Here is a 24,207-nt window from a genome sequence, read left to right as displayed (position 1 = left end):
GACCTGAGATACCCAGGGCCAGAGTTATATACTTTCAAATAAAAACTTTAGAAAAAAACATCAAAAAGCGCCTATTTATTTTTGTGTTTATTAGAGGACTGATATCACATACAACCATGTTGAGCACTTTTAACAGTGTTTTATGTAATTTCAAAGGGTTACCTGTAAAATGATACCAAACTTTTGTATGTAAACCTCTGCATGTGGGTATGGGATGCTTTTGAAATTGGGTAGGCCAAATCCAGGCGAAAATCCCCAAAATAGCTTCAGGGTGTAAGAAGTTAAGCTTTGTTAAACACTGAATGTTTTATAGTAAGATTTTACAGTAATGACTGCAGGTTTTTAATCGACTGAACTATCTGAAATTTGGTAGAAATTATTACTGTAAATCATGAACAAAAAGGACAAAAAGACAATTAAATGTAGTTTCATAATAAGGGATTTGAGCGAGAGTGATTGGTTTGCTTCAGTGAACTCCGCCTAAGTGCGCTTTTATTGCAACAGCAACAAGAGCTCAGTGACTAAACTTGGGATCGAGACTCCCACATCAACTTAACGTGTGTCTTCGCTGGACGACGCATCAATATCAGGTCAGTTAATAGGAGAAAATGACTATAGTGAATGTAATTGAACGTTCATGTAGCTTTTATATTAAAATTTGTTAAAAAAATATAACTTAAACTTTCGTTTCCCTTTAAAGTGAAACGATTTGGGATTGTGGAAGTTTTGCTGTGGTGAGGTGCGCAGAACGTTCAGACTATACATCAAAGTACCGCGAGAGCGATTCGAAAGCATGACATAATACAGCTTTCAAATCAGTCTCGTGGTACTTTGATGTCACGATATGATGGATCTCCGCATCGCCGCATGAACTCGAACACACCTTTGTTTTCTGACGCGCAGTCATATAACCGCCTCACGAACAATAACAAATCCGAAACAAACAAATTAAGTACAATATTTAATGTATTACAGTATTTTACTTTTGCTGGTACTGCCGTTTGAGTCTCTAATGTCTAGCTGCCAGACTCCAAACGGAATCAATGGCGCAACCATGAAATTTCACAGGAAGTGGGTGAAAGTTGACGCCCTTTATGCTACTCTGTCCAGTACTATTAAGTATTACTTCATTTGGCATTACGATAATAAAAGCGACACTTCTAAGCTGTGGCAAAGCTATGTAAAATTAGGCAAAGAATATAAGATACTCTCAAATAACAGGAAATCCTATCCTTTGACATCATACATATACATCCCTTAAATTTTCTAACCTTTGCACCATAATATCTCATATCAGATAGCAATAGCATGAAATCATGGTAACATAAAGGTTCATGTCTTATTAAAGCCTTTATGATGTTTGTCATCATTTTATTTCTGATTTCTTATCTGATATGTTAAAAGTCCATTTGAAAGCTGGATATCTTGACTGAGCATGACACCCCTGACTCAAGTTCAAGTTCAAGTGGGCTTTGTGTCATTGTTTGTGTCAGGAATTTAAACAATTACACACTGCTAACCTGCGGAAAGTAATCTAACTATACTTACATAAATACTTACCATACTTAAAAAAAATGATATCTAAACTTTAAACTGATTGACTTTTACAATCAAACCAGTCCATGTACATTCATATTTTTAATAGTTTTTTTTTTTAAAACACAAACATACCCCACAGAATGGCAGATAAGGAGACGCCAAGTGAAATGGAAACAGATGCATCACAAACTGCTGAGGAACAACAGGTAGTTGCACACTGATACAGTACACAACAGGAGTTTGTACTTACAATAAAATACACGTGGATGTCATTAACAAAAAATGAGTTGAACAAATCATTAGTTAAACTGTTAATTCTTAATATTTATTTAAAAACATTCTTATATATAAACACATGGGTCAATGACAAACAAGCTCCTAAAAACGTATTTTTAAACAATCTTTTAAAAATGGATGTTATGCATATTTCTGATTCAGGAATCAGGAACAATGTGTTTTATTTAAGTTTTATTGAATAATATTTTTTGTACATTTTAAAGAATTTTTTACACAATTTTTTAAAATTCCCATTCCAAAAAATGTCAGGTGGTACAACCAATCTTTGTCTATTAATTTTTAATGCGCACCCTGTGTCATTATTTGATTAATAGTGGCATTTAAAAATAATTTTAAAAATAGTTATGTAAAACAACTTTAAATACTGAAGCGGGAGACGCGCACATCCAAACACTAGCAGGTGCCGGAATCCAAAAATACAACTAAATAAGAAAAAAAGGCATCTTCAATTTAATAAATCTATATATTTTTGTGAGTTCAGTGTGCGGATGTAAAACAACTTTACCATAAAACTAACATTTGGGTACTCTAAATTTAAGAACGATAATTAAGAAAAAGTATAATAACCCCTATATACAACCTTATTTCTTAGCAGCATCTTCTTCTTGGATGCTGGTATAAGCTTTGTGCGTGTGATATCAAATTCATAAATATACTTTTTTAATACAATTAAAATCTGTTTGATAAATGATTTTTTCTAATTTCACATTTTTATAGAAAGGTTTTGAACATAAAATAAGTATCTTACTTTGATACAATTTTAACAGTTGTCCTAAACTGCTATTCTGTACGAACAGTTGCCCCACCTCCCATTTTACCAAAACAAAAATTTGTATTATCATTAAAATACACTGAAAAAGTATTTAAACTAAATAGGTTTTATAAGGAAAATGATACATATTAAGTGTATTAAGTTATTTTTATAGTACATAATGAAAAAATGCATGTCACTTCATTGACCCACATACAGTACAGTTATGTCTTACAAATTATACACTCTAAAAATGGCTGGGTTAATTTTGTCCCATAATGGGTCAATATTGGACAGAACACACCGCTGTTTGGGTTATTATACCCCTTGGTTGCATAACAACAACCCAAAATTGGCAGCATGTGTTCTGTCCAATATTTACTCATTATGGGTCAAAAATAACCCAGCCATTTTTAGAGTGTTGACATCAAGCTATGAATATCAGTGCATACATTTCACCAAGACTTTCTAACTTGTGTTCCAGAGCGTAATATCCCGGGTGAGTAATATGCCACTGGTGAGTTCAGCATGTGGTGTGATGTACAATGCCTATAGCACTACAAAAGACAATGTACCACTCCTGAAAGGAGTAATGGAGGTGGCAGAAAGTGGGGTGCGCACTCTCGGGGCTGCTGCCACAACAGGGTCTAAACCCATATTAGACCGTCTGGAACCTCAGCGTGAGTATCTTAAACCTTCATGCATATTCTTTATTATTAACAAAATTTTCTTGCTGGTAGGTAAATGTTTTGTTGTTTTGTCTTGATTCTGTTCTGTAGTTGCTGTGGTAAATGAATATGCCATGAAAGGGCTGGACAAGGTAGAAGAAACACTTCCTATTTTACAACAACCTGCAGACAAGGTAATGCTAGGTAGCCTTTTTCTGTATGTATTATAACAAATTAATGCCTGTGAGTTGATATAATATAATGTGTGTTATTTTTTCATTGCAGGTAGTATCAGATACAGTGGGCATGGTGTACCAGTCAGTTACAGGGGCCAAGGATGCAGTGGTTGGGGCTGTGTTGGGAGGAGTGGAGAGGACTTATATGGTTGTAAATGAAGGCATAAACACTGTCATGGGCACTCGTGTAGGCCAGATGGTCTCTGATGGTGTTGGTAAAGCCCTTACCAACTCTGAGGACTGGGTGGATCAAAACCTTCCACTTAGTGAGAAAGAGCTTGGTAAGTGTATCAACCTTTTTCAGACGTAATTAAATTAATATGAGGAAATTACACTAAAATTGAGAAAGATTACTAAGGTTAAAAGGAAAAACTTTAGTTCATCGCTAAAATAATGAACAATAATTAATGAAGTGTTCTTCTTTGCTAAGCTTGTATTTGAACACACAAGGTACCAATAAACACGTTTTTGGGTGAAAGATTTTTTTCAGTTTTGGCAAACATCATCCTAAATGAAGCAACACAGATTGCAGCTTTATGGAAACTTTTCACTTAAAAAAAATAATACTGCATTACATCTTACAAATGACCCAGTTTAAACCAAAATCCTAAGGTTTACAGTTGAATAACTTATTTTATTTTAATGCCAACCTCATTATTTTGTCTTCTGCCTATAGCTGCCCTGGCTGAACCAAGGCCAGGAGAAGAGGATGGATTTGTAGTAACTTCTAACCCCAGTTACTTTGTCCGCCTTGGCAAGCTCTCGTCCAAAGTTCGTGAGAGGGCACTTGAGCAATCCCTAATTAGGGCCCGCAGAGCCAGAGACACCACGCATGCAGCTGTGACTCAAATGACCAGCACTTTAGACCTGCTGGAAGGTGCCCGGATTACTTTGTCAAGTGCCAACCGGCAACTAGGGGGCGCTCCAGAGCAGTTACTTCAGCGGTGGAAGGAATGGAAGGAAGGTCAGCCCAAAGAAATGGTGCGAGAAGCAACAGCAGAGGCAGACGTGGATACTGCAAAAGACCAGGGAGAGGTACAGATACATAAAATAGGAGGGAAAAGGTTGGGTTGGAAAAGTTAACTTAATTAAAGAATACCCATATTTGTTTGTTCATCTAACATTCTCCCAATGTGTATGGCGGTCTCTCCACAGCAGCTGGAGCGGAACGTCTTGTCAATGGTTCGAGGTCTGAGTGACCAACTTAAGACAGCGTGTTCAGGGGTTGTGTCCAGTGTACAAGGGCTCCCAGGAACTGTGCAGGAACAGCTTCTTTCTGCGAGACATACAGCTGAAGAACTCCAAGTGTCACTGAGCCGCACCAGCACGCTCACACCCCTTCTCTTACAGCAGACACGAGAGCAGATAACACAGGTACAGTCCATTAAAGGAGCCATATCATGAAAATCTGACTTTTTCCATATTAAAGTGCTATAATTGGGCCCCCAGTGCTTCTATCAACCTTGAAAATGTGAAAAAGATCAACCCAGTAACTTAGTTTTGGTAAACCATTTTCTGCAAGCATGTGAAAAAATAGCTCATTGAAATTTGGCTCCCCTTGTGATGTCAGAAGGGGAAAATACCGCCCCTTAATCTGAACTATCCAACCACGCCACAGCCATTTAGTGCATAGATCAGCTCATTTGCATTTTACAGGAAACACCCAAAATGGCACATTTTTGCTCACACCTACAATTACAAAGTGGCAATTTTAACATGTTATAATAAATTATCTATATGATATTTTGAGCTAGAACTTCGCACACGCACTCTTAGGACACCAAAGATCTATTTAACATTTTAAAAAAGTCTTGTGAAATGTCCCCTTTAAAGTGTACTTCATGATGTGTTTGCCTAAATTGCTCACTTTTACTTTAACTGTGTCATACTTTTTCATACATTTTCAACAGGTACGACATTCTTTGGATGGAGTTGTGGAGTATCTCCTCAATAACACTCCTCTCAATTGGTTGGTTGGCCCTTTTGCACCGCAGATAACAGAAAAGGGGGAATGAAACTGTCACATAACCCCAAATTAAAGCCTGGATGAGAAAGATAAATAAATATTGCAAAATGTTGTATTGTAATTCTCATTTTAAACTTTTAAATGGTATTAACTGGTGTTATAATTAGAGTATAATGCACATAAATTACAAGTATTACTTCAGCAATGTCAGTATTTTATACAGTGGATTGAATGTGTTGCATTTAACAAAAACAGAATGCATTGTATTTTTAAACACCATTAACGCATACTTCATAGTGAAATTTGTAATTTAAATCAGCACCAGTAGAAGAGATTATATGAAAATATGTTTATATAACATGCAAAATAAATGGATCAATACAATAAAAACTGTATTTGTTTTGTTTATGTTTACAATAAAAGCTTCCTGGTCACATTTACACATTGGGGCAGATGCTTCTTGTGCTGTCAAGCTACATTTTATGAGTAGATAAATTCTTTGAGATAATGGGATTTGATACCATGACCTTCACAATCTGTTAGCCACCAAGCAAATCCCAAACTACAACAAAGTGCATAATGCTTGTTATAAACACTCAGTTTGAAAAAAGTTGAAGTGAACTTGTAAATGGAAGCACACACAGTGCTGTAAACAATTTTAATTTGCTTCTGCAGTTCCGTTATCTGCAACCCACTTGTTCACCCAATCAAATGAAAAACAACTGCATACAGCTGCAACATTTATACAACTATTAAAAAACAATGGTTTTAAGCAAATAAAGTACATGCATAACCAATTTTGCTGAGGTGAACTGGGTGGAGATGTGACGCGGTTTTGATGACGGCGAAAAGAATGAATTGTTACGTGTGACGTCACGCCCGTTGTTTCGGGTGACGCTGCTGAGGAGCAGGCCTCACGCGCATAGCAGGGACGAACTCTGTCAGATTTTTGTGAATCAAGGTCGTCGGTTTCTCTTCAATCACAACGAAATACGGGTAAATATACCAGTCGACGGGGGTTTAAACCACCGCAAGTTTTCTTGGGAAAGTCTCGGGTTCCCAGCTGTCCGTTTTGTTTGCGTGCCTTCACGTCAGCTAGCCCGTTAGCGGAGCTAGCGCGTTAGCCTGGCTAGTTGGGTGTAATAAACAAACGATTTTCATCAGTTCAGCGACTTTAACACTATCAAATGTTCGTAATGTTAACTACAAACGTGGACGTTTTCTTACTGTGTCATTTTATTGTTGACACAGCGTCGTTTTATTATTTGTCGCGATACTCTTGTACAATATTTTTTCCTAATTTGCGGTGCGGCTCTTAGTTAATTTTCCAAAATAACCGCATTGATTCATACTTGAAGGGTAATTCACACCGTTATGATAAACTTCTGTATGTCGGTATTAAACATTTACTTAACCGTTTTTTCCTGAATTGATTGTAAATGGTCATTTGATCACCAGGTTGGTTAGGTTTCAGTAACCTGGACCGTTTGTTTGTTTGAAAGACAAAGCGAACTAATAAACAAACAAAAGACCGTTTGTTTCAATACATCATGTTGTCCATTTGTTCTTGTCGAGTCGTAAACATATCAAATTAAATGGTTTAAAGTTGGTTGGCTCGGCCTTTAACAGGTTTCACCTTAGAGACAACATAATCCTACACGGGGTGACTTTTTCATATTTTTATTTCTGATTCCAGCTAGAATTGCTTGGATATATTTTCAGAGTCGCAGATTTCTCTTATTTTGTGTATCTAGTGACATTGTGCAGATCAGTAAGCCATGCCAACCAGGGCAAACACATGGCTGTGTTTCCAAAGGTTATGTCAGCAAAGTATTTCTCAAATCTAAGGCACACATGATAACACCATATGATCAGTTTAGTTTAGTTTAATTTTAATGGTCTAATGTAAGAAAATCTTTATGATCAGTTATGCTCATTGAATAAATAACAAATTCTTAATTCTTTTTTAAGGATTACCCTCTCCCGTCCCCCTTACCCCCCCTTCTCGAACAGCATGGCCCAGGAGACAAATCAGACGCAGGTGCCAATGCTTTGCTCTATGGGATGCGGTTTCTACGGTAATCCTCGCACTAATGGAATGTGCTCTGTTTGCTACAAGGAACATCTACAGAGACAACAAGGAGGGGGGAGGACCAGCCCCCCTGGCGAGAAAGGTGGGACACTAGGAGATTAATTAAATTGAGTGATTGATTGCTAGAAAAAGTGTAGTGTGGCACTTACTATTTACATACACCTGTTACGCTCAAAGCTAAATTTGTTCACTCCCTTGAGCTTTAAATTGGGAATTAAAAACTGATTGGTGACGAACATGAATGTCCATTTGTCTCTCAAACCTGTTCTGGTAAAGTCCCCAGCTATATACTTTTGTATTCCCTTATTCAAACACACCTGATTCAACTCATCAGCTATTTTGGAGAACCCATAAACCTGAAATAAGATATTTGTGTCACCCAAAAGTGTACTGTTGGGCATGAACCACTGAGGTAGAACTTGGTTAGGTAAGTTCCTTTCTGTCTTTTTCAGCTGCTACATCTCCTATAGATTCGCCAGGTTCGTCTGCAGTAGTGTTGGAGGCCACCCCTGTACCCACTACGGAAGCCGTCACCCCACCTGAAGAACGAACATCTAGGTAGGCAAGAGTGAAATATTACTTTTTTCAAAGGCATTCTTACACTAAGAACAAATATTCAGTCCACAACAAGACTAAAGAGATTAGTTCAGCAAAATAAATATATATATATATTGTCACACATACTATCATTTATCAAGGGTGTGGTAATGGAAAGATTGGGGCCATGCTAAGGGCCCTGAAAGGATGGAAGGGCCTTCAGAAAGATTAAAAACATCTAATTCAACAGAACATAGTACTAGTAAGTGCAATCGAGATGTTTTGATGTGTTCATTTATAATAAATGTAGAGAAGCATGTTCCTGGCAAACACTGAAGCGGTAAGACATACATGTAGTAATATTTTATGTAACACATAAAATTATTTAAATAAGGGTTAGATAATGTACATATTAGATATTTAATTGTTATTTGGGTGTTTAGTATTAGATGGCAATTGGTTGTTTATTCATACTTTTTTTTGACCAATTTTTATGATTTAATGTAGGTTTATATTTATAACTTCTTAAAGATGCTTAAACATCTTAATTTAACTAAGGCTTAGTCTTGTCTTAAGCTAAGCCTTGTCTGTGAAACAGGCCTGCATTCTTCATAATCCAGGACTAGGCCTTCGTATAAGTAGTTTTTACAAACAAACCTTACAAAAAACAATACTTGTGTGCATCTTGAGATGAAACAATGCCACTGATATACGGTAAGATATGTTAGTGTGTAGACGTTTTTAAATTAAGGCAGCTCTAGCATGCATTTTAGGCTGGGACTAGGATAAGCCATGACTGGGAAACCGCCCCTTTATGTATCTGTTAATCTTAAGTGAAAAACATAATAAGCAGTGTCTCAAATTCTGTGGCCATGTGGAATTTAAACCTGAAACTTTTAAGTAAAACAATCTGATGCATAATGCATTTTCGATCAAGTAGGCTTATTGTGCTCTGGATATAAATGTATTTTTAATTGTATAATTTTTTTGTTCCTTAAAATGCTTTAAACCTTTATGTGCAGCATACCTGTTACAGAATATTGGATCATTAAGGGGCGGTTTCCCGGACCAGGATTAGCTTAATCCAGGACTAGGCCTTAGTTTAATTAGGAAATATAACTAGTTTTAACAAACATGCCTTACTAAAAACATTACCTGTGTGCATTTTGAGGTAAAACAAAGGGCACTGATGTATTTTAAGATATGTCAGTGCAAGTTATTTTCAGTTTGGAGAGCTCTTAAAAGTGTTTAAGTCTAGGACTAGTCTAATCCCTGTCCGGGAAACCTCCCATAAAAGTTAGAGATGTCAAGGAAGAAATGAAAACACATAACTGAGATATTTTGTTTGAATGTTTTTGCAGTAGTTCGCCCAGTCCTGTAACCCAGCAAATGACTGCTATGAGCATCTCCCAGGACACTGGAACCACCGATTCAGACAGGGCCGAAGCAGATGATGATGATGAGGACGAAGGCTCGTCTAAAAGCACAGGTCAGCCGTATTCTCTCTCACACGTGCTACATGAGTCTTTCCTTTGGTAACAAGTGCATAATCACAGCCATGCAGTAATGTAATGCCTATTTTTCCATACTTTTCATTTAGCTCATTTAAATCTTCTGAGTAGCTGTCAGAGTAACATGTAGCCCCAGAAGCAAGGAAATTCATTGTGTTCAGCCAATGATCTCTCATTTCTTTAATCACAGGTCCAGTAGGGGAGAGCACACAGGCTTCATCAGATGGAGATCAGACTCCTGACAAGAACAAAAAAAAGAATCGGTGCTTTACTTGTAGGAAAAAAGTTGGCCTCACGGGTGAGAGTCACAGGAAGATCAGTGTTTTTGAAAGCTTTACGTATTCATGAGCAGACTTCAAAAACGTTCTTAAAATCTAGCTCCTATCTTTTCAGTTTTCCTTTCATGTTGAGTGAGTCGGTGCACATTTGATATTAAGCACAAATATTCCTCGTTTCATTTCTGCTTCTTATCTTGCTTTGAAAATTTGCACTGAAAGTGGGGTTTGTTTGAGGATGCTTTCACTACTTTTAAGCTAATTTGCAAGCGACTTTTCTTTGTTGTTGTGCTTTAGGCTGTAAGGTAGACTTATTTTTATTAGCAAGCTTTACAAAAGACAATTCATACTATATCTACATATCTATATCTAAGTGTGATGCCAGTTAATTTGCTTTAGCTTCTAGCTGGGGTCAGGCAACATACTGCATGTTAGTGCTGCATTTCACATGACTCTGCTGGTATCCACACTTATCCTTTGCATATTTGGGGAAATTATATAGCTAAACAGACCATTCATCAGAAAAACTAAAACTACTTTTCCCCCTTTTTTGTCTCTAGGCTTTGACTGCCGCTGTGGTAACCTGTTTTGTGCTATTCACCGTTATTCTGACAAACATGACTGTCCCTACGACTACAGAGGAGCTGCCGCCGCCCGTATCCGCAAAGAGAATCCCATTGTGGTAGCTGAGAAGATACAGAAGTTATGAGGACTGATGGCTAAGAGAGCAAAAATTGTTTGACCTGCAAGTTTTGGAACCATGGCGCTGAATAACACCATTCTAAAATGGGTTCATTTCTTCATTGTAGGATAAGGTGGGTGGGGTTGTAGGGTACAGCCCCTGCTTGGCCACTCCCTAAACTATCATCTCCCTGTCTCTCCTGGAAGGACGATGTAGAAGTGTGTGTGTGAATGTGTGACATTTTAAAAGATTATGTTTGTGAGCGTGCTTGTTTTTTCTAGAGAGCCAGGGAGAAGAGGGATTGGTTGTCAGGTGGGCATCCATGTGCATTGGGGGAGGGAGGACTCTTTAGTTTTTACCCTGGCATTGATTTTGTTAGGATATTAACCTTATTTTTTTATAGGAACCCTTGTGGGGAGTTTGGTTTAAATTTTGGGGGGTTGTGGGTGGGGGGCCATTAAGAAGGGTTTCTTTGATATTGCAAAATGTTGCTGAAGGATATAGATTTTAATGACTACTCCCAAATTACCCATATAAAATTTACTTTTTGTGTTATCCTTTTTTCTGGTTAATCACCCCTCACATGTCAAATCCTAGCCAGTGCATTTAAAAACAATTTCTCTTTTATATATCGACTTATCATGCTAACGTTGGGTGCATGAATAGTAATCGGATTGGGTTTTTGAAGTGGGAACGGGGTGGGGCGTAAGAGTTTTGACATAAACGAGTGACTGAGTTTTTTTCCCTTCCTTCTCTGTTTTAATGAGTGTATGGCATCAGAAAATCTATATTAATATATTGTACGTAGCTTGAATTGTGTGATTGCTTTCTATTTATTTTTGTATTATCATTTGGTTGGTTGGTACTGGAGGATTGGAAGCATGTGTCCAAAAAAGAAAAGATCCATGTAATAGGTAATCTTTTAAATATAAATTTCCGTTTTATGTATCCATTTTAAGTATAGTGAGTTCTGATGTTGGATGAAGTCTTGGTTAAATCTCCAAAAACAAATGACATTAATGTGGCTGCAAAATTATGTATCAAATAAGAATCAAAGCACAATGAAAGAACGATTTTCAGTATTGTTGCACAAATACAGCAAAAGGGGCAACACATAGCAGTCAGGTTAGGATTGTCAGTGCTGTACGAAACCTAGCAGGCCCTTATTGCGAAACGCAAGCCTGCTTACAAGGCAATGAACTACGTTACGATTGAAGTTGTTAAGCTTCGAGATTCAAAGTATTTGTAACCACCAGCAGACCAATGAATGATGCAAACAGAACTAATAATTTGTTTTAGGTGACATTTTCATCCGTTCACAGATTTACTATGAATACCGCTGTGCTTAATGATGTCATAATGGAAGATGCACATACTTCCATGCAGATAACCATTGCATGCTTCAAACAATATTAAAGCAGATTTCAAAGTTTGCTGCAGCCACATTTCTAGATTGCAATTTTAAACCGTAAAAGAATGTAACATAAAACATTGTCCCATTGTAACAATGCATGGACGAATGGAGCCTGCTATCCAAATTAACAACTGTTCTCTAATGTAAATACTATGCGGCTGCCATTCATATTGAATTATTCTAAATAGAATGTTAAGAGGAGGGGGAAGGCCCTGTGAAAAATTTGTATGTTTTGCGTGTACGTAGTGTTTATTAACTACCCATATATAAGATTGAAGGTGCAGCGTGGTGTTCTCTGTCATCTTTAGAGTGAGGCCGTTGTCTTTGTGCTGGCTGTGTGTATTTTTCATGACTTTTTTGTAAAAGGGCTGAAACAACCATGTGGCACATTTTGTATTCGTCTGTAATGTCATACAGCAAGGTTGTCTTGATGTGCACACTTGTACATGGTTTACTAACAGTTCCCTGACTAAAAAGACAAGACGCATATCCCTAAGGCATCTTGGCATGTCTGTGATTTAATTTTTTTTGAAGTAATCTGCAAGGGTGGGCACTAATCGAATACCTTGGAGTGTGATGAGCTAGAGCCAGTATGAGTGAATATGACGACACTGTATCTTTAAGGGAATAACATGAGCTGACTAAAATAACATTAACTGTGACTGGAACTTTATCCTCAGTGGTGTTGCAACGTCAGGAGAGTATTTGTGAAAACCAGGTACGTGCCACGGTTGGCTGAGCTGGCATCTTGATACCATTTTGATGAGGGTTATCCATGATGCTTTAAGATCCTATTCTCCTCGCAGGGCATACAAGTCTTTACAGTACTATCACACTTGTATACACAACACCCTTTTAGGATTTAGGTGTAGGAGTGAGGTTAGGTGCACTGTTAGGGTATGGGTTCAGATTTTTAGTTTGCATTGTCAGTGTTGTGGAGTTCTTATATTGTGCGACTGTTTATGACACTGGGCGCATATAGCAGTTTAAATGTAGCCATCGGAATGGTAATACTAATCTAACTTGATGACTTGTGGGGTTAAAGACAGTTCAGTCACAATTCCCCACCTTTGTTGCCTTCAGTGTCTTCAAATTGGCAGTGTATGCCAATCTAATGCATTAGCCCTTTTGATCTAGCAGTGATCCACAGCCGTTATTGCATGTGTGTAATGGGTAAAGCAAAGGAGTCTCTTGTGCATAACACAGTTAAAGCAGAATTGCATTGAATTGCCCTTGGTAGTTTAACAGAGCATTGCGACGGGTGATGTGAGTTTCAGCTTAGATGTGCTTGGCAGTACATTAACCAGCAATCATGGATTAATTTACCAGCGTGCCCAGTCCCCCAGAGACACCACCAGATACCTTTTTCTTTTAAAAAATTTAGGATTGTATGATGTGTATAAGTATAAAACCAATAAAATCACAAAGTTTATTTTAAATGTATGCAATGTCTTGTGTCTTTCTTGAGTGTGTAACTGCAAATCTGCTCCATTTCCCAAACTATAGGAAAACTTATATTTCACCACAACAACTACAGTGCATCTTTCTAGGTGAAAATGTATTTTTTGTTTCAAATCTAACTTTATTGGTTCTTAACACTAAAACTAAAAAGATGTGGTTTTTCTAGAGCCTTTACATTCATAGCTATGATGTATCGCCCATGAAAGTGTGTTCCCTACCTAAATAAAACATTTTGAATGTAGAATGACCTTACTGTAAACTATAAGTGTTGGCATTAAATATGGATCGCCCACTGCCACATCAGCCTTTCCAAATTTTACTGCCGACAGTGGCTTCCTCCACAGCTGAATAATGTTTTGTGTCTGTGGTTTATTTCGACTGTGGGTTTAAATGGGTTGCCATTTGTCCATAAGATTTTGTCTATAGCATAATTCTATTGTATATAATTAGCAATTTGTATACATGTTTCTTAAGTGACCTTTGTGTGTCTTTATTAGAAAGAAAGTTTTAAATTAGTTATATAATCCAGTTTGTATGTTTTATCTGAGTCGGTGCTGAAAAGCAAATCTTTTCTCTGTAAACAAACTTGATCTTTTATTATCCTTGGACTATAAAATATGATCGTTGTCGCCATATGTTGTTTGGATTTGTATGCACAACTGCAACTTTTACCTAGTCGGCTTTAAATGACGAGAATTTGTGAAACAAAACTGATCAAAGCACGTCCAGTGCATTTAGGCAACCAAATTATCTAATAAATAGTCAGACAGAAGTATTTGTTACATCGTAATAATATCTTTGTTATGTCTCTTCTTGAATGATTGTCTGTCATCGTCAGCTGTCTAGGTGATTTTTACAACGCAAGCAGATGGGATCATGTGACATCAGTAGCTTTCCTTCACTGTCCTGTCAGCGTAGTTTCCGGATGCGGCGGTAAAGTAAAGAGCACAGAAGTTTTTTAACTAATGAAAATTGCCCACTTTAAATGGTTTCCGCAATGAGTCACGTGCTACTTTCTAACCATAATTTTATAAGTGTCACACGACGCTGCGCAGACCGATCGCGTATGACACCAAAGTATCGCGAGAGCGAATCGAGTGCTTTGCTTTCAAGTCGGTCTCGCGATACTTTTGATGTCAAAGAATTTCTTAAAGTCGAACACAATATTTTACCCATTTAATAACCATTTTAGCATTTAGCCAAACAGGCTTTCAATAGTTTATTTACCGACCATGTCACACTTCTCCCGATTTCCAAAGTTTTAAAATGATGAAAGCACGTAACATTAAAACCGTGAGACACAACGAAGAGTGGGAGGGCTAAGCGTTCAAACGTCTACGACTGAAGTGGAAAAAACACACAACTCTGTTATAGCCAGCAGATTATTAGATGTCAGGACTCTAGCCGGGAGTCTTGTCTTTAGTGAGGACAGAAGACCTCGTTTTGAGTTTTATTTCTGGCGCTACGTTTTATCCTCGTATGCGATATGTCTCCAGTGGAGATCAGACGTTTATTTATTGTTGTTTGAGACGTAGCCGACTGGCTAGCTGGCTAACTCCCCCTTTCCCTTAACTACGAGCTAGCTACTTGGCGACAGTGGTGTGAAAATATACAGAAATCCGGCTTTGGCAGGCTGTGGTCAAGAGAACGACATGTATGTAATAAATTAATATACATCAATGTGTTTGTTGACATTGTATTGTTGGTTAGTAGATGAAATATTGAGCTAGCGATGAGCTGTCTGTTTGAACAGAAGGTGTATGTTTTGTTTGAGCCATTTAAACCGGCAACGTAAGCTGTTGCTTATTATTTATATATGTTGCCTTTACAGTGTCAGATACCACATTGACTATCGGTGTTAAGATGTTGGGGCAGTGAAGCTTACTAAATATCTTGGGTATTACTTATTAACTTGTCTCCTTTTTGAGTTTTTTTTTTGGGGGGGGGGGGGTTGTTAGTTATACTGTACATATAAAATTAAAGAAACATCTCTGATTTTTGTTTTTGCTAGTGTTGCAGATTTAAAAGTGGCTGTGACTCATTGCACTCATAATACTTCTGTTATCCTTAAGTCGTGGTGACCTTATCGAAGCTTCATCTGAATGTTAAATTAATAGTTTCCTGTTTTGTGTTGAATTTTCGTTGATCACAATCTCTCATTTTCTCTTGCAGTTGACAATGAATGGTCTTTCTGTGAGTGAGCTATGTTGCCTGTTCTGTTGCCCCCCCTGCCCCAGCCGCATTGCTGCCAAGCTTGCCTTTCTCCCCCCTGAACCCACCTATGCCCTCGTGCCTGATCTGGAGGCCGGGCCGGTACCGGCCGGACCCACGGGAACGTCGGGCCTTCGCTCTAGGAGTCTAGGTGGTAGTGGGAGTTCAGTAGGGGGAGGGAATGTTACAGGGGAGGGGCGCTGGAAGCTCCATCTAACTGAGCGGGCGGAATTCCAGTATTCCCAGCGGGAATTGGATGTCACGGAAGTGTTTTTGACTCGCTCAAGTCGAGGGAACAGAGTTGGCTGCATGTATATACGCTGTGCCCCCTCGGCCAGGTAAGAGGGATACACAACTTATCTGGTACAATTAGACAATCTAATGAAATTGACTATAATACTGTATATTACTCACTTTTCCTGGTCACCTATTTTTGCTTACAGAATAATCATGCCCCACTGTTAATAGCACGTTTCTACAATCTTAAACTAAAACAACCGTAGTGCTTTTGCGTGATGCAGTATCCACACCTCTAGCTGACACTACGTAAACAAACAATCTCTCGCTGGATTATTTTTACATTGTTATATAATATATAACTGGTCATGTGTCGCGTTTTATCTGAAAGGATCCCTTTTCCTCCTACAGTTCATTGACATTCCTTAATTCTTTATCCATCTTTCCTTTGTCCCATTTCCTGCTTCCCTCTCCCAGTTTGTCTGTTATCTTTACCCAGAAGTGACTTTTTCCTGAACACATTTTTTCTTTATCACACACGTCTGTTTGTTTTCACTGCTGCTGCCTTGTTCCCTTATTTCCTTTTAATGGGTGATTTATACAGGACACATATATTTGTTATTTGCTGCATTCAATAGATGAGATGTTATTTATCGTATCACAGCAAATGTGTTTACATCACAAACAAAACTACAGTTTGACCCTGAATGTAGTTTCTTTTTTGAGAAATTGCCTTTGATGTACGGTCACCCATGTTTTGCCACCTGATGATTTAAATACTCGGATATAAATCACACACACCCATGCCAGTTATGAAACCATTTCCTGAGGCATTAATGGCTTATGCTCACTGCCGATACCTAGTGATTCAGCATTTGAGATATAGATTAGTAAGTCTTTGTGGATTCTGTAATGACTCAGAGTTAAGTCAGTGAAATGTTTTACAATGCATGCTAGTGAGTCATTTGCACTACAAATCCCATCAACCATTTCTCTGTGTCTCAGGTTTACGGTCCTGTTCTCCCATGGTAATGCTGTGGATCTAGGCCAGATGAGCAGCTTCTATATTGGCTTGGGCACTCGCATCAACTGTAACATATTCTCATATGATTACTCCGGCTATGGGGTCAGCACGGGAAAACCGTCAGAAAAGAATCTGTACGCAGATATAGACGCAGCGTGGCAGGCTCTACGCTCACGGTAAGAACAGAGAAGATACCAGGGTAAAAAAAAATAGAGCGTCTATAGTCTAAAACAGTCCAATAGCCCAATCGGGGGTCTAAGAATCCGCAGGGGTCCCCCAGAAGGTTCCAAGGGGTCCCCAGAAAATTTCAAGAGAGTAAAGATAAAGCAAAAATTGTGAAAGTCTGTGTGTACCCCAATAAGTTTGTAACTATTTGCTTTCTTAATAATATCACAATTGCTATTTTTTCTAACGCGGTTTAAATGTTTCTTTATAAAAAATATTGATATACATTTTAGAAAAGGGCTCCCTCTGTAAAGGCTCATTATATTTGAGATCCCAGCCATCAAAAAGTTTGATGTCTAAAACATTGTGGTAACACCTTATAATAAGGTTGTATTTGGTTATATAAGTGAATGTATAGCTAACAAGATCTAACAACGATTAATGACGTTTGTCAGCATTAATTAATCTTTGTTAATATCAGTTAATGCCAATACAATTGTTCATGTAAGTTCATTGTGCATTAACTAATAAAACAGTTACAGCTTTGATTTTTAAAATTTGTTAGTAAATGTTGAAATTAACATGAACTAAGACTAATAAATGTTGTATAAGTGTTGTACATTGTTAGTTCATGTGGGCTAATGCACATTACTTTTTTAAATTTTATGTTGCAGCCTGATAATTTAAATTCTTTATTTCTCACCAATCTCCCCCATAATGACTAAGTGAAAGTGTAAATATATTAAGAAAGAAGGTAACACTATACAATAAGTTTATTAGTTAACATTAGTTAAATACATTTGTTAACATGAACTAATAATGAACTGCACTTCTACAGCATTTATTTATATTTGGTAATTTTTATTAAAATCTTGTTAACATTAGTTAATGCACTGTGAACTAAAATAAACACACAATTAAAAGCTTTATTTATATTAACTATCATTAACAAATGCTGTATGTATTTATTAAATAATGTGTTGCTCATGATTTGTGCATGTTTGTTAATACATTAACTAATGTTAACTAATGAACCTTATTGTAAAGTGTTACCAGAAAGGAAAACTGAAAAAGGAGACAGCTGAGCTAAATTTCAAGTGTTGTTGCAAAGGGTCTGAACACTTATGCAAATATGATGTTTTCACTTTTTAATACATTTACAGACATTTGTAAAAATATTTTTACTTTGTCATTATGGGGTACTGAGTATAGATAAATGAGAAAAAAAATGCTAGGGATGGCTAACGATTAATCACGATTAATCTATAGCAGAATAAACATTTTTGTTTAAATCATATATGTGTTTGTGTGTGTGTGAACTGTGTATAATAATTATGTATATATAAATATGCACACATGCATGTTTTAAGAAAAAAAAAATTTGTATATTAAGTATTAATATATAATATAAATTATACATAAATATACACATATGTTCATACAAATGTAAAAATGTCTTAAATATATACATGCATGTGTGTGCATTTATCTATACAAAGTTATTATACCCAGTTATAAATGATGTAAACAAAAACTTTTATTCTGCTTTAGATTAATCGCGATTAATTGTAGGCTGCAACATAACAAAATTGAAAAAAATGATGTCTTAATTTCTTTTTTTTTAATGCACTTTTTAACAATATTTTAAATAGAACTAATATATTTATCTATTTTAAAAAAATCCACAAAGTTTTTGCACAGAAATTTAAAGGGTTAAAAATTAAAAGGTTAAAAGTCTAGGTTAGTTTCCAAACAAATTTTCAGCGATTGTCATCCACAGTTGATGGGCTTGTTGTGAATAAACTGTAAATCTGAGTAATACAAGACATTAATAGGCCTTAAAATCCTCTTTCTTTAACAGATATGGCATCAGCCCAGAGAATATTATCCTTTATGGACAAAGCATTGGCACGGTGCCGACAGTGGACCTGGCATCCAGATACGAGTGTGCGGCCGTGATTCTTCACTCCCCTCTCACCTCTGGCATGAGGGTGGCCTTCCCCGACACTAAGAAGACTTACTGTTTTGACGCATTTCCTAAGTAAGTAGAAAAACCATCGGGCTCATTATTTATTATTAATGTCTTATTTTCATTAGGGGTTTGGCAGTGCTTATCATTGGATTTCTTAATGAGCTGATTATTTGCCTTGTCACAGCCAGCACAGATGCCATTATGTATGAGTGATTCACTGGCTTTGCTCTTGGCTAAATGCCTGAATGTAAATGGCTAGAATAAACAGTGTGCATGATGATTGCCTGCAATGAGCTTTTTGTTTTGACAAAGTGTGTCTGAAACAATAAAAATGTTGCTTTTGTTGTCTTCGAAATTGGACATTCATCTTTTGATTAAATGGATTTTCATATTCCATATTCATATTTCAAATTGTATTACAATAATTTTTTTGTTGCGTGTTTGTTGTGACAGCAGTGTAGTGCTTAGAAGATTGTTGACTGGATTTGGTGGATCGTGTCACTCAGTGCCAGTGTAGTACAACACATGGTCACCATACAGCTGCGGTCAAAACACTACTGTTCTCTAATACACAAGCCACTTGAGCTGTTTAGCTTGCTGTCAGCTGTTAAGTTTTCTGAAACGCGCACACACACGTTCATACAACAAGCGTCAAGGAAGCAAGTTTAGATCATTTAAACTTTATCTATAAAGTAGTTCATTATTATACAAATTGCAATCACAAGCGGTTGACAACGTTATATATGTAGTTTACATTTACAAAGTTATTTATGTACTATGTTTCATTTATTGTCGCACATCTGATACTATGTGTCTTCTTTTGTGTCCCCCTCTTCAGCATTGAAAAAGTGTCTAAAATCACATCTCCTGTGTTGATCATCCATGGGACTGAGGATGAGGTCATAGATTTCTCCCACGGCCTGGCCCTGTACGAGCGGTGCCCCAAAGCCGTGGAGCCACTGTGGGTGGAGGGAGCCGGACACAACGACATCGAACTCTACAGCCAGTACTTAGAACGCCTGCGTCGTTTCATTGGGCAGGAACTGGCTGCACAACATCCCTAAACTCTCCTCTTCCCTTTCTTTTTTTAACTTTCATCCCACCATCCCCCTGTCTGAACAAGAACGAAATGGATGTTCGTAACTTATTGAAGGCTGCCATTTTGTATGGACATCTTGTTTTCGGAGCAGCTCGACACAGACAGTCTGCTGCTCGGATTTGTTCTACGTTTCCTTTCCCCCCTTTCTTTTCATCTCTCAAGTTTTTGTGAGCATGCATGTGCGTGCGATTGCGTATGCATGGGAACTCTAGGGGATGGAAGTGGAATTTCTTTGGGGCATGGATGGATGGATCCGTCTTTGCCTGTTGAAGTCGTTCTCTCTGCTCTAAACAGGAAATAAGATCGACGCAGTTCTGTACCGCCAACCTGAGCTTTCGTTTGTCACTTGCTCCCATGATGAATCAGCCAAGAGATCTTCACATCCCAATTTACATCAGGCAACCTAAAATAACTCACTGCCAGTACACCTGGCAATTTTTCAAGCCTGGGTTTTTCAAGCCTTGACCCTGCCGGAGGGAACAGAATAAACAGGATATTTGGTGGTGGATGATTTTAAGTGTCCTAAACTGCAAAGATTTCTATCTCTCCTTGATGTCACCCCCCTTTTTTACTAATTAATTAATGTAACCACTTGACTTCCCGGGATGGCTGTTTTGTCCATGTGCATGTTTTTGTTTCTCTCACCAATTCCCTATGGGATGCTGATTCTTTCTCGATTTTTTTTCTCTGATCCTATTATGTAAAAGATGCACTAGGTTTGGGTGAGAAACACCTGGTGTAGTCTGCTCCAGGCAAGGAAAGCTTGAAATTCTGGGACACTGGCCTTTGTCCCTAGCAGATCAGTCAATTTCTCTTGCTGTCTCATACCATTCTTAGTAGTAAATGAGGGTGTCTGTAACACCCTGAGGTGAACCGGGAACGTTGCCCAGTCTTCATATTTCAATGAAACCACTGCGGTTGGGATTCATCACATGAAACGCAGTACACCTGCTGCTCTCTGAGTAAAGCTAATTCATGTCCAGATCCATACGTCATGTTTATGAACTGTCGAGCCAGTACAAAGACTGAGGTTTCATAACCTCATTGGGACTTTCCTTAAGCCAGATCTTTATAAAATTTTGGCACAGAGTTTCCACATTTCCACAAGACGGAATGAACCTGTTAGAGAAATAAAAAATATATTAGCATTTACTTACCCTCATGTTAGTCCTTTACTGGCTTTAACGTGTCACACAAGACTTTTTTTGTAATATAACGTCATGCTTGGTCTTTTTCTATTTAATAAAGGTGGATGAGGACAGCGGCTGTAAGACTTATTTTGTATGCATAACTTAAATGTTGGTCCTTTTTCTCATAGAGAGAGAGTTAATGTATGGTTATGTGTTTTATTGGACTTTTTATTGTTTTGGAGTTTGACAGCTTCAGTCCTCACACACTTCGATTATATGGAAAAATAATCACCTTTCAATGTTTCCATGTAATAAGATTTACATGAGTGTAAGTAAATCATTAATTTTTAGTTTTGGGTGAACTATTTAAACCGGTGTTGTGGATTAATTGTGTGAAAACGAGTAACGCACAAAACATGGCAGTAGCCAGTGTCTCTTCTGATCCCGGTGTCAGTGACATTCAACTCTCAGCCAGTTTTTCCTGTTTGTGGTTTGACGTGAATTATCTCCCTGCGATGAAAATGTTACGTACTCTCATGTACTAGTTTGCATTCAAATCTGAGGTCAAGCTGTAATCTCATATATCTGTTTCTTTTGGGTTATTGTAATGTTTGTTTTTTAATGAATCATAAAGTTGTTGCAAATGAGAGTCATAAATCAAATTATGTAAGACATCATTTATTATGATTATAAAAGATTTTCTATTCTGTTTCCTTGTCAGATTACTGGCAATAGGGAATTTCTGAATCTAAAGGCTGTGGGAAGGTTTACAATTAGAAAGATTGTAACTGACATTAAAGGCAAAATTAAGTCATTTGAACCTGTTTATGTGATATGCCTTTCCCGTCTCCTTTTAGCGCTTTCACCTCTAGTCAAGCTACTCCTATTCAAAGCGTTTCTCTTTGATGTGGATGAAGCTGTGAGACTTAAAGATATCAGGTTTTATGATATGATATTTCAAATCAAGAAGCCAACAGGTTCCCTAAAACAAAGTGCTGGGATCATCATGTCTTTCTTTCAGACTAGCATTTAAACTGTGAATTAACAAAAGAGCTGCTACAGATCGATTGAATGATCTCAATGAAATTAATAAAGGGCCATACCCAGTTAGCATTTGTTGTTTTCTGACATGTCAAAGACTACCAAGCCCTTTCATTGAGATAAGACTTCAATTCCCCGTTTGGGCAGGATTAACTTTTGCCTATTTAATACAGTGGGATGTTGCTTTATAGCTATTCTAAACTCCTCATAATAATTCATTTAGACTCACTAAGTTGTATAAATTGTCAGTGTGTTTCTTGCTATTCATATTTGGAGTTATTGGGTTTTTTTATCATAAAAAAAGAGTTGTCTGCTTTTGGAGGAAATCATGTAATATGTTCCACATTTCTCTTTTCAACCTAGTTTCTTTCTTTCTGGTTACCCACAAATCCTTTACTGGTACCAAGTTTTGATTTAAGTTATTCCACTGCCACACAAAGCACAGTGCTGTCCTGTGTTTAAACTTAAGAAAACACACTCTGCTTATTTCCAACAAATCTGATTCCATGTTCCTCGTGTATTAGGTTATAAAAATCTGTTGTTTTAAACAAAGGGGCTTGTTCATTCTCCATTCTAACCAAAGATGACAGGTGATGGCCACCCACTGCCATTTGTCACAGCTCAGATGTGGACTGAAAAGGGAGGGGCCAGACTCAAGCTATTCAAACAGAGCCAGGTCTCACACAATACAGTCTGCTGTTAAAGCCGTCGTGAAGAAGTTTTGGGTGGACTCTAGTACGGCACACGTGTTTGGAGGACTGAAGCAATACTGACTGAATTAGAGGACATATATGGATGCTCTGTGCAAAGGGAGAATCACCCAGAGGCTTCATCTAAACACATTCAGATTCACATTTTTATTAAGATTTTCTTGTTTTAAGAAAATGAGTTATAGAAATGTCTTTTTAAAACTTTCAGATGTGTGTACTGTATAACATTGTTTGAGGATCTTAATCTTAAGACCATGATTTTTTTATCTTAGTGGGTCGGGAGCCAGAGTCAGGGGTGTTGTTCTATCTTATAATGCATTAGTCTAATGTTGTTGTTGTTTTTAGTTTTAAAGATGTTATTCCTTTTCGAGAATTAATTGAAAATATGAGATCTTCGAAAATAAAAGTATGAATTGCTAACTTTTGTAAATCTGTTTCTTGTAAAACCACTTTGGATTATTATATATTTATACTTAAAACTGCAGTCTGAGTATAACCATCTCTGATTTCCACTGAGAGAGTTATTACGTCACATACTGTGTGGCCCCGCCCCTTTTACAATAAATTTAGTTTACCTCACAACCGAGACGCCGCTAAAATCATTTTTCCGTAAGTAAGAGAATTAAGTTTTGAAAGCTTTTATCTTCTAATTCTAAATGCGAAATTTGTCAATGTTTTGGGACACACTAAGTTACTTTATATAGGCTAATATAGTCACAATAATACAAAGACAAAAACGTCGGGACTCGACCGCTAGCGGCATTTCACTTTTCAAATATGTTGTCTCTTTGAAATGAATCAATAATATCAAACTCATGCAAATTAAACATTATTTATAAGTAGGGTTAAAGAGAGAAAAGAGTCACGGTGGATTTCGCCAGCAACAGATGGATTCTGTTATTATCTTTAAAAAAAAACCCTCAAACAATCTGCCTCGTTTTAATTGCTGGCCCGGCTTGACCCAGCTTATCTATCAACGGCCTCTAAAGGCGTTAATACTGCCAGATGGGATCCACGGCCTTCTTTTTAACATATGCATGCTTCTTTTGTGTGAATTTTCACACAAAAACGTTGTTCACACAGTCTTATCATACAGATATATATCTCACATTGGCCATTTGCTTGTATTAAAATGTATCACATATCAGTTCATAATTAACGCCAACTGCAGATGATATATGCGCATGCG

At 37.3% G+C, this 24,207-nt stretch overlaps 3 protein-coding genes across 3 annotated transcripts; all 3 read left to right on the top strand.

Moving 5' to 3' along the window:
- Positions 1-457: 457 nt before the first annotated feature.
- Positions 458-5,899, top strand: plin3 (perilipin 3). The gene is made up of 8 exons (XM_065246752.1): positions 458-590; positions 1,679-1,745; positions 3,072-3,267; positions 3,367-3,449; positions 3,541-3,772; positions 4,168-4,526; positions 4,647-4,865; positions 5,402-5,899. Exons 2-8 carry the CDS (start codon positions 1,680-1,682, stop codon positions 5,504-5,506), a joined length of 1,260 nt encoding a protein of 419 aa, XP_065102824.1. The 5' UTR covers positions 458-590; position 1,679; the 3' UTR covers positions 5,507-5,899.
- A 399-nt stretch (positions 5,900-6,298) lies between these two features.
- Positions 6,299-13,411, top strand: LOC135729240 (AN1-type zinc finger protein 5). Its single transcript, XM_065246748.1, has 6 exons — positions 6,299-6,453; positions 7,429-7,631; positions 8,002-8,107; positions 9,448-9,575; positions 9,788-9,895; positions 10,433-13,411. Exons 2-6 carry the CDS (start codon positions 7,472-7,474, stop codon positions 10,579-10,581), a joined length of 651 nt encoding a protein of 216 aa, XP_065102820.1. The 5' UTR covers positions 6,299-6,453; positions 7,429-7,471; the 3' UTR covers positions 10,582-13,411.
- A 1,349-nt stretch (positions 13,412-14,760) lies between these two features.
- On the top strand, positions 14,761-23,438 carry abhd17ab (abhydrolase domain containing 17A, depalmitoylase b). Its single transcript, XM_065246747.2, has 5 exons — positions 14,761-15,083; positions 15,602-15,978; positions 16,883-17,077; positions 18,928-19,107; positions 19,877-23,438. The coding sequence occupies exons 2-5, from the start codon at positions 15,608-15,610 to the stop codon at positions 20,100-20,102; spliced, it is 972 nt and encodes a 323-aa protein (XP_065102819.1). The 5' UTR covers positions 14,761-15,083; positions 15,602-15,607; the 3' UTR covers positions 20,103-23,438.
- The last annotated feature ends 769 nt before the right edge of the window (positions 23,439-24,207 follow it).

Source organism: Paramisgurnus dabryanus, chromosome 11 (genome assembly GCF_030506205.2).
Source record: "Paramisgurnus dabryanus chromosome 11, PD_genome_1.1, whole genome shotgun sequence".
In the NCBI taxonomy this organism is placed as follows: Eukaryota; Metazoa; Chordata; class Actinopteri; order Cypriniformes; family Cobitidae; genus Paramisgurnus; species Paramisgurnus dabryanus.
This window is presented reverse-complemented; position numbering and strand designations above follow the sequence as displayed.

Bases quoted from the DNA above. Each gene is read 5' to 3' on its own strand.
- LOC135729240 (XM_065246748.1), top strand. From the start codon at position 7,472: ATGGCCCAGGAGACAAATCAGACGCAGGTGCCAATGCTTTGCTCTATG. The intron at 7,632-8,001 runs GTGGGACACTAG...TGTCTTTTTCAG, and splicing joins CAGCCCCCCTGGCGAGAAAG to CTGCTACATCTCCTATAGAT. The intron at 8,108-9,447 runs GTAGGCAAGAGT...ATGTTTTTGCAG, and splicing joins CCTGAAGAACGAACATCTAG to TAGTTCGCCCAGTCCTGTAA.
- abhd17ab (XM_065246747.2), top strand. From the start codon at position 15,608: ATGAATGGTCTTTCTGTGAGTGAGCTATGTTGCCTGTTCTGTTGCCCC. The intron at 17,078-18,927 runs GTAAGAACAGAG...TTTCTTTAACAG, and splicing joins TGGCAGGCTCTACGCTCACG to ATATGGCATCAGCCCAGAGA. The intron at 19,108-19,876 runs GTAAGTAGAAAA...CCCCCTCTTCAG, and splicing joins TGTTTTGACGCATTTCCTAA to CATTGAAAAAGTGTCTAAAA.
- plin3 (XM_065246752.1), top strand. From the start codon at position 1,680: ATGGCAGATAAGGAGACGCCAAGTGAAATGGAAACAGATGCATCACAA. The intron at 3,450-3,540 runs GTAATGCTAGGT...TTTTCATTGCAG, and splicing joins TACAACAACCTGCAGACAAG to GTAGTATCAGATACAGTGGG. The intron at 4,866-5,401 runs GTACAGTCCATT...CATTTTCAACAG, and splicing joins CACGAGAGCAGATAACACAG to GTACGACATTCTTTGGATGG.